Genomic DNA, 13,939 nt, shown 5'->3' with positions numbered 1-13,939 from the left:
CTGGGTGGCTCAGTTGGTTAAGCAGCTGCCTTCGGCTCGGGTCATGATCCCAGCGTCCTGGGATCGAGTCCCACATCGGGCTCCTTGCTCGGCAGGGAGCCTGCTTCTCCCTCTGTCTTTGCCTACCACTCTGTCTGCCTATGCTTGCTCTCTCTCCGTCTCTCTCTCTGACAAATAAAAATAAAATCTTTAAAAAAAAAGAAAAAACATCTCACAACTGTCTTATTTTTGCATACTCAAGGAAGTTTTATATACATCCCCATGCTAAAATTTAATAGATTACAGTATATCTGTTAGCTTACCCTTAACACAATAAAAAGGCAAGAAGTGAAAAAAATATATACATAGCTGTTCAATGAATGGGCAAGAAGAGGATTATACAGTGAGCTACTAATGAAGCATGGTTACTTTCAAAGAGACTATCTCCAGAACAGCCCCAGTACCTAGGAACAGTTCTCACATTTATGCCTGAGAAAAGAATAAAGGACTGAACAAATGAATGATGTTTTAAAATTCACAGCAGAACCCTATCACAACCACTATCCACCATTCCCTCTTTGCCGTGAGTCTTAAAACTATACACCAATTGGGGCACCTGGGTGGCTCAGTCGTTAAGTGTCTGCCTTTGGCTCAGATCATGATCCCAGGGTCCTGGGACTGAGCCCCAAGTCCGGCTCCCTACTCAGCAGGAAGCCTGCTTCTTGCTCTCTCAGCCCCCTGCTTTGTTGCCTCGCTCAGTCTCTCTTCTCTGCCAAATAATATATAACCTTTAAAAAAGAAAAAAAACTACCATGCACCAATTGTCTCTGAACACTCCAAGCTCCTTAAGGTTTGGGATCAAATTTAATCTACTTAACAAAACTGCTAAGTCTATAAGGAGATGTTAAGGTATATAAGATGTGTATAAAACTTCCTTGAGTATGCAAAAATCAGACAGTTGTGGGCGCCTGGGTGGCTCAGTGGGTTAGGCCGCTGCCTTCGGCTCAGGTCATGATCTCAGGGTCCTGGGATCGAGTCCCACATCGGGCTCTCTGCTTAGCGGGGAGCCTGTTTCCTCCCCTCTCTCTCTCTGCCTGCCTCTCTGCCTACTTGTGATCTCTCTCTGTCAAATAAATAAATAAAATCTTTATAAAAAAAAAAAATCAGACAGTTGTGAGATGTTTTCTCAATCAAGCAAGCAGAATATCTTTTTTTTAAATTTTATTATTTTTTAATGATCTTTGCAATCCAATAGTCATATCTTTAAAAATGACACCAAAGGGTCATAATCTCTCTGAGCAATCTATTCAGTATACTTCTTTCGGGGAACCAGCCCTTCCCCATGCCAATATTAATACCACTTTGATCCATGTGGGATGGAAAAGTTAAACTGACTCAGACAAAGGCAATTAAATTAGCCTACTTCCCTATTTTCCATCATCATAAATGGGCACAAGCCAACCCAGTCAGAGACCTCCCATGGACTTTCGCCAGAGATAAAATTACTCCTCATTTAAGATCCTGAGTATTCGGGACCACTGTAATTACAGTAGAGCTACATGGGACCATGTCCTCCAGAACAGGAACAAAGCTCACCTAAACTTAGGGATCACAAACCCAAGATGATCTCCAGTGATGTGTAAAGCTAAAGTAGTGATACTCCTAAAATTCTCAGACACAGGAACAAACTAATTTAATCTAGGCTTCTCTTTGCATCCTAATTCAGCTGTTTCTCCTGTGAAACAAGCATAATGTGTTTCCCATAGGTACCAACTAGGCAAAAGAAAATTTTTAACTATGAAGTACTATAAAAATGTTGTCATCCCATCCGAAAAGTACCACAAAAGGAACCCTCATTAAATAGAGTATGACCTCAATAAGCACTGTTAACAAATCACTTCCTTATGTGCATACCTTCCTGTGAACAAACTCATTTTAAGCAACCTATCTTGAACGTTCTGTCACTGAAGCTTAATTTCAAACAAGCACAGCTCCGAACCTTTGGAGTTCTCCATCATTGGATTATGATACTTAAGATAGCCCACTGAAAGTAAAAACAATGTAATGAGTACTAGACGTTTGTCCCAAGGCCCCAATTCTCTCACTTTCCTCAAGCAACTACTATTATGAAATCTAAACCTGGCCAAGAAAGTTTTGCGGTGATGCAAAAATGGGGAAGGGTGGAGTCTCAGAGACCCACCCACCCACCCCCCCAAAAAAGTGAGGAAAATTAGTTCTGGAAAACGTGGCGAGCGAATAGGACGCGGCCGACTGTTCCCCCCCCCCACCCCCCATAAAGAACGGACGGAGTCCCAGCAGACCTGGGGCTGAGGCTAGCCGGCGGGACGAGTGGGCAGGGTGAGTGGTGGCCTACCGGGCCGCTCCGGCTCACCAGGAAGGAATGCAGACCACACCTACGCTCCCGGCCAAGCCAGGGCGGGGCGGCCGACTCCGACCAGGGTGCGAGGGCGGGACGCAGGAAAGGCAGAGGAAGAAGGGGGGTGGGGAGAGCAACAGGCCGCAGACCACCTCCCCTTCGCTCGCCCCCGGGCCCACCTCAGAAGCGTCTCGAGAGCGCCCTCGTGCTTGTCCAGCGGGCGGCCGAGGGCGGCGCGGCGCAGCTTGCTGAGCTCCTCCGCCGCGCGGCAGTACTGGGCCTGCTCCTCCCCTCCGCTCGGGTACGTCTGCTGGATGAACTTCACCAGCGGCTTGGCCAGGTCCACCTCCGAGGTCTTTTTCAACTGTACCGAGATGAACGTCGCCATGGCGAGCACCTCGGCCGCCGTTCGGGCCAAAGAGCGCAGGACCGCGACGAGAGTCGACTCGCGCGGACTACCCGGCTGGCGGACCGAGGAGCCGACGGACGGGTTCTCCGCCGGTGCTTTGGGTCCGGCCACTTCCGGGAGCTTCCGCGCAGGCGCACTGGGCGCGCCGCCTGCAGTCACGTGAAGCGGACGGGGGTCGCGGGTGCTCTTCTCCTGGGCCCACTTTCGTTTGGGCTGCGCGGTAAGAAGCTGACTCTTTTCGGAAAAGGAATTCTCCCTTTCCAGCTCGCTGTCGCAGCGCGTGGACCGAGCGCTTTCACGTATAAGTAACTATTCCTCCGTCCGAACAACTGGTGAAGTACTGTTGAACTGCCATCTAGGAGAGTTTTCCGCTATCTGTCCAAGACGCGGCTTCAGGGTGGTTGTGACCGATGGTAGTTCGTTCAACGGACTGCTCTACACAAGGACTGAGCCTTGTAGGCAAGGTGTCCCAGCCATTGTGCAGCTTACAGTCAGGTAAGGACACAGATACTCAGGTGGACGAACAACAGTGTGTTTGGGTTTGGACTGTAGGGTATTAGGGTCCCTTGGAAGAACCTGATTTAAACAAGATAATTAGAGAAGGGTTCTCTGAGAAGATTAACTTAAAATGACCCACACTTTGAGAAGTGCTTGACGTTAGAAGAACGGAAGAGTGCCAAGGGAGAGCCTCCCAGACCAAGGAAATGCAAGTGCAAAGGCCCTAGGTGGCAAGCACTTCCCTTCTTCTGAGAGTTGAAGCAAACTGTGGCAAAAACTTAAAAACCACACGGGAAATGGAATGAGATAAAGTTGGAGGAGTAAGCAGGCATCAATCATCACAAACTTATAGGCCAAGTCAGAGAATTTGTATTATAGAATAAATGCAAAGGAAGCAATAAATGGGATTTAAGCAATATTGACATGATAGAATTTGCATTTTAAAAAGGTCATCGTATGCATCAATCTGATCTCTTGATGGGCTGTAGTATGAAGTATACGATATCATCTGTGATATATTCCAAGCAAAAATGTTTAGCTTGAGTCTATCAAACCTTTGCATCCAACACAATTATTAGAAATACCCGGGATAGGGACACCTGGGTGGCTCAGTTGGTTAAGCAGCTGCCTTCGGCTCAGGTTATGATCCCAGCGTCCTGGGATGAGTCCCACATGGGGCTCCTTGCTCGGCAGGGAGCCTGCTTCTCCCTCTGCCTCTGCCTGCCATTCTGTCTTCCTGTACTCGCTCGCTCGCTCTCTTTAAAAAAAAAAAAAAAAAGAAATACTGGGGATAGAGGAGCAAAATACATAGGAGGCAACCAAACATCGAGGAGGTAGAATATTCTGCAGAATAACTGGCCCCATCTCTTCAACAATGTATTGTTATGAAAAAAGCCACTGCTGTATGAAAAGAAATCTAAGGTACACAAGAGTAGATTGAATCCTGGTATGAACAGACCACCTTATAAAATGCTGAAGAAATTTCAGTATAAATAGACTGACTAGGATGAAAATGGAGATTATTAACTGAAAAGAGCAAGTCACAGCATAGTACGTATGTTATAATCTCTCACTTTGGTTACAAATACAAAATACATGTGTTTGTGTACTACAAAAAAAATCTAGGATTATACCGTAAGTGTGTTAACAGTTGTAATCTTTGGAAGTGGAGTACATATTTTTATTTTCAGGTGTACAATATAGTGATTTGACAAGTCTGCAAATTATGCTATGCCCACCACAAGTGTAGCTACCATCTGTGACCATACAATGCTGTTACAATACCATTGACTGTATTCCCTATGTTGTACCTTTCATCCCTGTGACTTACTCATTCCATAACCGGAAGCCTGTCTCCCACTCCCCTTAACCCATTTTGCCCATCCTCCACCCCCCTCCTTTGACAGCCATCAGTTCTCTGTATTTATGGGTTTTGCCTGTCTTTTCTGTGTAATTTTTTTACAGCATATATACTGTTGTTATAAAAGTTTATCTTACCAAATTTTCATTTTTTAATAAAAGATTCTAGGTTAAAATAAAATAGCCACTTAGCTGCTACATAGCTCTACATAGAGAATGCATTAAAGAAAGGCAAGGTGAGGGGCACCCGGGTGGCTCAGTGGGTTAAAACCTCTGCCTTTGGCTCAGGTCATGATCCCAGGGTCCTAGGATTGAGCCCCACATCTGGCTTTCTGCTCAGCAGGGAGCCTGCTTCCCCCTCTCCCGCCTGCCTCTCTGCCTACCTGTGATCTCTCTCTCTCTCTCTCTCTCTGTGAAATTTAAAAAAAAAAAATTTTTTTTCAAAAAGAAAAGCAAGGTGAAAGTTATGAGATCATGTCAGAAATCCAGGCAAGAGATCATGAAAGCCAGCATTAGCGGGAGTGAGCTAAGTTGATGTGTTTTTGAGTTAAAAATTGAATTTACTGATAATCAGGATAGGAAGGTGAAGAGAAGGGAGGGAGAGATCAAGAAAGCTCCTGGTTTGGGTGCCTGATCTTCTGAGTGGTCAGTAGAATCATTTACTAATAGAAGAACTGATGTATCCTCCACTGATGGGGGCAGGGGGTGGGGAGTGTTTGTATCCAGCCATTCAAGTGGAGTCAAGAAATTGATAGTTGGGTTTATGGGGGATTAGAGCTTCAGAGAGAGGTTTTGTTTGAGAATCGGCCGTCAGCATACAAATTATTTTTAAACCCCTGGTAATATAAAGGAAGACAAACAGAAATAGATCAGAAGCTATCAATTAGGGATGCCTAGGTGGCTCACTCGGTTAGGCATCTGCCTTTGGCTCAGGTCTTAATTGGGATCAAGGCCTGCGTAGGGCTCCGTGCTCAGCAAGGAGCTGCTTCTCCCTCTCCTCCCCGCTCATACTCTCTGTGGCTATCTTTCTCTCTCTATCTCTCTCTCAATTAAATAATAAAATCTTTAAAAAAAAAAAAAAAAGCTATAGATTAGGAAAGATAGAATCAGATTACGAATTTTTTTTTAAAGATTTTACTTATTTATTTGATAGAGATCACAGATAGGCAGAGAGGAAGAAGCAGGCTCCCTACCAAACAGAGAGCCCAATGTGGGGCTCGATCCCAGGACCCTGGGATCATGACCTGAGCTGAAGGCAGAGGCTTTAACCCACTGAGCCACCCAGACACCCGGATTAGGAATATATTTAAGGCAGAAGATGATAGAGTATCTTGTAAGGTTGGTTGACAGAACTGACGTACTGCAGAGCGAATGAACATTCAGAAGAGCCTGAGGAGCAAAGCATGTGAAAAGTGGAGATGAAAGGGTCACCAGAACTGAGAGGGTAGAAGGGAGGGATTAACTATCAGAAAGATGTAAGATAAATCATTTGTTGAGGCAGATGGAGAATGAACATAGATGTGCCTAATTATATTGCATTGGTCAAAGGAAGATTAGGGTGATCCTGTCTGATGGAACTTAAAATCCAAACTCCCCCTGAGGGTTGCTGGGGGAAGGGGGTTTGTGAAGAGGGTGGTTGGGTGATGGACATTGGGGAGGGTATGTGCTATGGTGAGTGCTGTGAAGTGTGTAAGCGTGATGATTCACAGACCTATACCCCTGGGACAAATAATACACTGTATGTTAATTTTTAAAAATCCGAAGTCCTTACTGTAGCTTGTTTTATTTCTGCATATCTCTTCAATTTCATATTTTACCACTTGTTCCTCATTTATTAGTGTGCAGTCACATTGGTCTTATTTCAGTTTTTCGAATTCACTGAGATCTTTCCACATAAGACTTAGAATACTTCCCCCCTCGCTTTTCTTCATATGAAATGTCTCCTTCCCATCATAGCGTTTAAAGTAGATTCCCCCTTGTTAATATCTAACTCAGCCATTGTTTATTTCTTTCAAAACACTTATCCTGACTAGCAAGTATTTTTGTTGTTGTTGTTGATTGAATACTTGTCTGACTTCCCCACTAGAATATAACCTCTATAAGGGCAAAATTGTGGGGTTTTTTTTAATACTTTTATATCCAGCACTTGGCACATGGTAGGTACTCAGTAAATAGGCTTTGTTTTTTTTTTTTTTAATTTTTTAAAGGTTTGTTGTTGTTTTTTTTTTTTTTTTTTTTTTGACAGACAGAAATCACAAGTAGGCAGAGAGGCAGGCAGAGAGAGAGGGGGGAGGCAGGCTCCCTGCTGAGCAGAGAGCCAGATGCAGGGCTCCATCCCAGGACCCTGAGATCATAACCTGAGCCGAAGGCAGAGGCTTTAACCCACTGAGCCACCCAGGCGCCCCTCAGTAAATAGTTTTAAATGAGTAAGTGAGTTTTGCTGCTTGCAAAAGGAAAAGTTAGATTTCTATTATCAAAGTAACACATTTCTCAATAACAGATACCCTCATTAATTTGGCAATAAGCCAGTGTAATTAATTAGGCAGTAGATCAGTGGCCAAAGAAGGATTGCATATTAGGATAGGCTAGCTTTGTGTTCTGATAATAAACAATTTCAGAATCTCAGTATTTTAATTTAGTAAACATTTGTCCCTTATCTACATAAAGTCTTATATAAGACAAGCAGCTAGTTATCGCAACATGAGATGACACATTCGAAGGGGAATAGGAAATCTAGAGCATTATGCAACAGCTTTTCACTGCCGAAGCCCTCACTTCCACTCCCATTTCCCTGGCCGGAACCTCTCACTTAGCCCCATCAAACTGCAGTTGGACTGGGAAGGGTAACCTTTGTGCCCAGGAAGAAGAGGTGGGCTGGATATCAAGGACCACCAGTGATGCATTCTAAGGATGAGTTTCACTGCTTCCAAACTTACTTAATAGTAATGATGATTTTCCATCTGTGGAATGAAACTCCATTAAATACATTCTAGTATATATATATGTATAGAGAGAGAGAGTATAGTCTCAGTGTAATGTTTGGGGAGATACTAAATCAACAGATTTTCCTCCCTGATAATCCGTAGTTCTGGTAGGCCCATCATTACCCCCACTGATTGAACCAATGGAAATAATTGCTTCTTTGGACGGGTAGAACCCCACTGAAAATGGGTGAGTTTCAAACCAGAGTTCTTGAAGTCCATATTGAGACAATAGCCTGAAAGTAAGGACTTGTGATTTTTGGAGGAGTCAAGATTTTTTGTTGTTGTTGCTGGTGGTGGTGTTTGTTATTTTTTAAGATTTATCTTTTTGAGAGAGACAAAGAGATTGAGCAGGGGGAGCAGCAGAGAGAGAGGGAGAGAAGCAGACGACCTGATGGGTCCATCCCAGGATCGTGACCTGAGCTGAAGTCAAGAGTGGGACACTCAACCAACTGAGTCACCCAGGCGCCCCCGAAATCAAGCTTTGTTGAGGAAAGAGGCTTATAAAAGCCAAGCCCAGAAGGCCACAATAAAGAGTTTTTTAAATAAATGAGAGGGTAAATAGGGCAAGGGTTTGATGGAAGGGAAGTTCATGCAATGTAATAAAGAGAAAGGCCTTTGGGTGCTGAGAGGAAGGGTCTGAGAAAGAGTGAAGGGCACAAGGTAAATGAGGTGTCCTCACTTCCTTACTCTATACTCTATAATGTTGGGTAGATAGGAGACGGGGGAAGTCCTCAAGGGAAGGAGATGAGTAGAAACAATGAGACAGTGAAATCAAGAACAGCAAGAATGGTACCCCATGTCACCTGGGAGACACATCCTGTGTAAGGAATGGAAAGTGGGGAATGGTATGGGGCAGAGGCACAGGTTTTTTTGCAATATGTAATAGAGAACCATTTGTCTTTTTAATCTATTTGCATATTTAACTTCCAAAAAAATAAAAAATATGCCAAAAAAAAGAAAATTAGTCATTTTTCACATATGGGTGTATAAATTTTGTCCACATGGCACCAGAATTTTTATTTTAATCCAATTAATATATAGTGTATTATTAGTTTTGGAAACAGAGTTCAGTGAATCATCACTCTTAAATAATACTCGGTATACACCACTTGACCTCCTTAATGTCCAGCACCCAGTTACTCCATCTCCCCACCCCCGTCCCCTCAGTTTGTTTCCTATGATTAAGAGTCACTTATTGTTTATCTCCCTCTCTGATTTTGTCTTGTATTTTTCCCCTCCCTTCCCCTATGCCCCTCTGTTTTGCTTCTTAAATTCCACATATGAGTGAGATCATGTTAGTTGTCTTTCTCTGATTGACTTATTTCACTTAGCATAATACCCTCTAGTTCCAGTCATGTCATTGCAAATGCCAACACTCATTTTTCTGATGGTTAAGTAGTATTCCATTGTGTGTGTGTGTGTGTGTGTGTGTGTGTACACACCACATCTTTATCCATTCATCTGTTGATGGATATCGGGGCTTTTTCCATAGTTTGGCTATTGTGGACATTACTGCTATAAATATTGGGGTGCAGATGTCCCTTCAGATCACTACGTTTGTATCTTTGGGGTAAATACCTAGTAGTGCCATTTTTAGGTCATAGAGTAGCTCTACTTTCAGCTTTTTGAGGAACCTCCATATGTTTTCCTGAAAGGTTATACCAGTTCACATTTCTACCAACATTGTAAGTGGGTTCCCCTTTCCTGAGTGGTTAATTTTAGCCATTCTGACAGGTATGAGGTGGTATCACATGGTTTTCATTTGTATTTCCCTGATGATGAGTGATGTTGAGTATTTTTTCATGTGTCTGTTGGCCATTTGTCTGCCTTCTTTGCAGAAATGTCTGTTCATGCCTTCTGCCCATTTCTTGATTGGATTATTCTTTGGGTTTTGAATTTGATAAGTTCTTTATAGATTTTGGATATTAGCCCTTTATCTGGTCAGACATTTGCAAAATATCTTCTCCCATTCTGTCAGTTGTCTTTTGGTTTTGTCAACTATTTCCTTTACTGTACAAGAGATTTTTATCTTGATGAAGTCCCAAGAGTTCATTTTTGCCTTTGTTTCCCTTGCTTTTGGAGACATGTTTAGCAAGAAGTTGCTATGGCCGAGGTCAAAGAGGTTGCTGCCTGTGTTCTCCTCAAGGATTTTGATGGGTTCCTGTCTCACATTTAGGAATTTCATCCATTTTGAGTCTATTTTTGTGTGTGGTATAAGGAAATGGTCCAGTTTCATTCTTCTGCATGTGGCTATCCAATTTTACCAACACAATTTGTTGAAGAGACTGTCTTTTTTCCATTGGACATTCTTTCCTGCTTTGTTGAAGATTAGTTGACCATATAGTTGAGGGTCCATTTTTGGGCTCTCTAATCTGTCCCGTTGATCTATATGTCCTATTTCTGTGCCAGTACCATACTGTCTTGATGCTTACAGCATTGTAATAGAGCTTGAAGTCCAGAAATGTGATGCCACCAGTTTTAGTTTTCTTTTTCAACATTCCCTTGGCTATTTGGGGTCTTTTCTGGTTCCATGACATGACATGGCATGACATTTTCACAATATTTATTCTTCCAATCCATGAGCATGGAATGTTTTTCCATTTCTTTGTGTCTTTCTGAGTCTCTTTCATGAGTGTTCTATAGTTTTCTGAGTATAGATCCTTTGCCTTTGGTTAGGTTTATTCCTAGGTATCTTATGGGTTTTGGTGCAATTGTAAATGGGATCAACTCCTTAATTTCTCTTTCTTCTGCCTCATTGTTAAAGTCCAAAATTTTTAAAGAGAAATAGGGAAACTATTAAGCCTTTTATCTAGAATTACTCCCTAGGTAAGCCCACTCTCATCCTATATACTACTGCTCCTATTTCCATCAGTTGCCAATTCTCTAACACCATTCACAGCTATTGTAATAACTACTGCCCTTGTCGCCAAAGTGTCTCCCGACTGAGTCATTTCACTTGAGTAAGATAACTTCTAAGAATAAAGTATCAGAATTATTTTTTAAATGCTTTATAGGATAGAAATAAATATTTCTAGAGAGCTGAAAATTATCTTGTGAGCATCTCAACATTGAGGGCATGTTTTAAGACTCCTATTTTCACTAAAATCCAATATTTGTTTAAGTATTTTAGGTTGAAAGAGAAGCACCCTCACCCTCTCCCCCTGACTTTTATTGTTAATTTGCTTTTACAGCTATATGAGAATGTATCTTTAGTCTGTTCCCTGAGGCACACATTAGCTCTGTTTCAGATCCAAGGAGCAGTCAGTAAGTGTTTTTAGTGTCTCTTCGTATTAAACACACTTGAGTTTCTTTGTAAGAAAATTATGTGTAGGAGTGCCTGGGTGGTTCAATCGGTTAAAGCCTCTGCCTTCGGCTCAGGTCATGATCCCAGGATCCTGGGATTGAGCCCCGCTTTGGGCTCTCTGCTCTGCGGAGATCCTGCTTCCTCCTCTCTCTGCCTGCCTCTCTGCCTACTTGTGATATCTCTCTCTCTCTCTCTGTCAAATAAATAAATATTGAGTATATAAATTATATACTCAATAAATATTGAGTAATAAATTATGAGTATATAAAGAGTATGTATAATTTCATTTATCTTTTCTTATTTAATATTTATGACCCCATGCTAAAAAACAAACCCTGTAAGCTTTATTAGTACAAAGCATCAGTAACATTTGGATGACCATACTAAGTTAAGCAAATGTCTCTGAGTTCCCACTATATGCCAAGCAAAATTTAAATCAAGAGAATTCTGTAACCAACCTATCAATCTATTGTATATATTTATAGAGGTCTTGATTCCCCCCTCACAGAGAATAGTTTGGGAGATAGTTGTTCATAGGAAGAGGTCTAGAAGAACAGTTAAGGAAAGTCCTAAAACAGCAGCTGTGCAACAGACCTAAAGATTAGCCAGCCCAGATTAAAGCAGAAGGATGAAGGGCTCCAGAAGGAAGGTCCAGAGAGAAGAAAAGATTGATGGGATTATATAGACTACCTTATATGATGGAGTCTTCAGAAATATATATATTATCAGGAAGAAGGAAAGAATGACAGTAATATTTTAAGGAAAAAGACTGAGCAAGTAAGGAAATAAATCATAGTACATAGCCTAGTATGCTATTAGCAAAATTTACACTCATAATTAACATTAATTTTTTTAAGATTTTATTTTTAAGTAATCCCTAAACCCAACTTGGGGCTCGAACTTAAAATCCTGAAATCAAGAGCCACATGCTCTACCAACTGAGCCAGGCAGGTACTTCTAAACGGTAATTTTTTAAGGTGATATCCACCAGTTTTTTTCCTGGAAAAATTACTGTTTTCTCTTTGTAACTAACAGGTAATTTGTGGCAATATACTGTGAGACTGTATAAATATGTTGTTTCTCATTAAACATTTTTCCACTGTTTTTTTCATGCTTTGATGATTCTTGCCTGAATCTATTATTATGATGATGATTGCAAAATGGAAATGTTCTCTTTTTTTTAAGATTTTAATTATTTATTTGACAAACAGAGATCACAAGTAGGCAGAGAGAGGGGGGAAAGCAGGTTCCCCCCTGAGCAGAGAGCCTGATGCGGGCTCTATCCCAAGACCTTGGGATAATGATCTGAGCTGAAGGCAGAAGCTTAACCTACTGAACCATCCAGGCGCCTGCAAAATGGAAATGTTCTTACCCATCATTCCAAACAGTATTTATTTGTTGGCATTATTTTGTAAGGAAGAGGTTTTTTTTTCTCCCATTTATTTGTTGATTCATTCAGTTATATATTTATATCATCAAAGATTCATGAATTTTTATTTTATCAAGTAGATCATAATCTATTCCTATTATGATATAATTTAAAACTCTGTTTTGTCTAAGATTGAACCAATGGAAGCACCTTCAGGCTGTTTCCTATGTTCTTTTTTTTTTTTTTTTTTTTAAGATTTTATTTGTTTATTTATTTGAGAGAGAGAGAGCACAAGAACATAAGAGTAATAGAGGGCAAGGGACAAACAGACTCCCATGGAGCAGGGAGCCCAACAATGCTGGGCTTGATCCCAGAATGTGGGGATCATGACCTGAGCCCAAGGCGGATACTTATCTGACTGAGCCACCCAGGTGTCCCTCCTATGTTCTTTTACCCCAACATTTGAATTTAAAATTTCAGGGGCACCTGGTGGCTCAGTCTGTTGATCATCAGACTCTTGGTTTAGCTCAGGTCATGATTTCAGGGCTATGGGATTGAGCCCTCCATGGGGCTCAGTGAGGAGTTTGCTTCTCTCCCTCTCCCTCTACCCCAAACCCCACCTATATGCACTTTCTCTCTCAAATAAATAAATCTTTTTCAAAAAAGTTAAAAAAAAAAAATTCAAACACAGTATAGAATTTTGAAGCGAACATCTATATACCCACCACCTAGATTCTAACATTAATATTTTATTATCATATGTATTTATAATATCACACATCTATCTAGTCATTTGTCTATCCATCTATCCATTAATTTACCTTACTTTTTGGATATATTTCATGGTACATTGAAAACATAAAAAAGGAAAAGTAGAATAAGTAATTTGATGAATAGGTGATGAGAATCAAAAGATATTTAAATGATATCATCAAATGTCATTTAAAGCCAACTAATCAAATAGCAGAAGGAAGTGAGGAAAGGAGAGACCAAATAAGAAAAGGGCATTAGTATAAAGGTAAATATTAAAATATATATATAAACTTTCTAAACACCAAAAGAAAACTAAAAAGAGCAAGTAGGCCATATGGAGGAAAAAAGTAAAAATGATACACTCAACAAATAAAGCACAGAAAGGTATGATGAAATTGATATCAAATATAACAATCATATAATAAGTGTAATTGGGTTTATATGAACCAATGAAAGGAGAAGACAAAATTTTATATTGACTCAGAAAGGAAAACTCAAATGTGATAGATTATAAAATTGGCCACAAATTCTTCCCTCCCTTCATCTCTGGCTTTGCAGTGTGATATTATAGATCTTTCCATCAAGGGGTGGAATCTTTTTCTCCACCCCTTAAGTCTGGGCTGTTGATTTTAATTGCTTTGGCCAGGGGGCATTAGCGATTGTCATGCCAGTGAACACTTCACTCATTAGGGCTGGTCCCCTCTAGCAGCTCTTGAGACCCTATGACCTCTGTGTGTGCAGTCTACCCTGTCAAGTTATGAAAGACACATGGCCCAGTCATTCTCCTAGCCCTTGCCAACAATCTGCTAATCATTAGACATGTGAGTGAGGCTATCTTAGATAATCTAGCTTCCAGCCAGACCCCTGCTGACACCAGACACATGAGCAAGCCCATCAGAGATTGGGG

The 13,939-nt window shown here is 41.3% G+C and overlaps 1 protein-coding gene across 2 annotated transcripts in view; it reads right to left on the bottom strand.

Annotated features, from left to right (window-relative positions):
* Window positions 1–2,876, bottom strand: part of LOC101679153 (programmed cell death 6 interacting protein) — an 87,515-nt gene extending 84,639 nt beyond the window's left edge. For both annotated transcript variants that reach the window (XM_004774199.3, XM_004774200.3), the window contains exon 1: window positions 2,536–2,876. In XM_004774199.3, coding sequence (XP_004774256.1) covers window positions 2,536–2,744 — 209 coding nt within the window. In that variant the 5' untranslated portion in view covers window positions 2,745–2,876. The remainder of the gene's footprint in view (window positions 1–2,535) is intronic.
* Window positions 2,877–13,939: the final 11,063 nt, after the last annotated feature.

This window comes from Mustela putorius, unplaced genomic scaffold, assembly GCF_011764305.1.
Source record: "Mustela putorius furo isolate JIRA1106 unplaced genomic scaffold, ASM1176430v1.1 tig00003834_pilon_pilon_pilon, whole genome shotgun sequence".
Classification (NCBI taxonomy): Eukaryota; Metazoa; Chordata; class Mammalia; order Carnivora; family Mustelidae; genus Mustela; species Mustela putorius.
The sequence above is the reverse complement of the archived record's forward strand: the minus strand, read 5'-3'. Positions and strand labels throughout refer to the sequence as shown.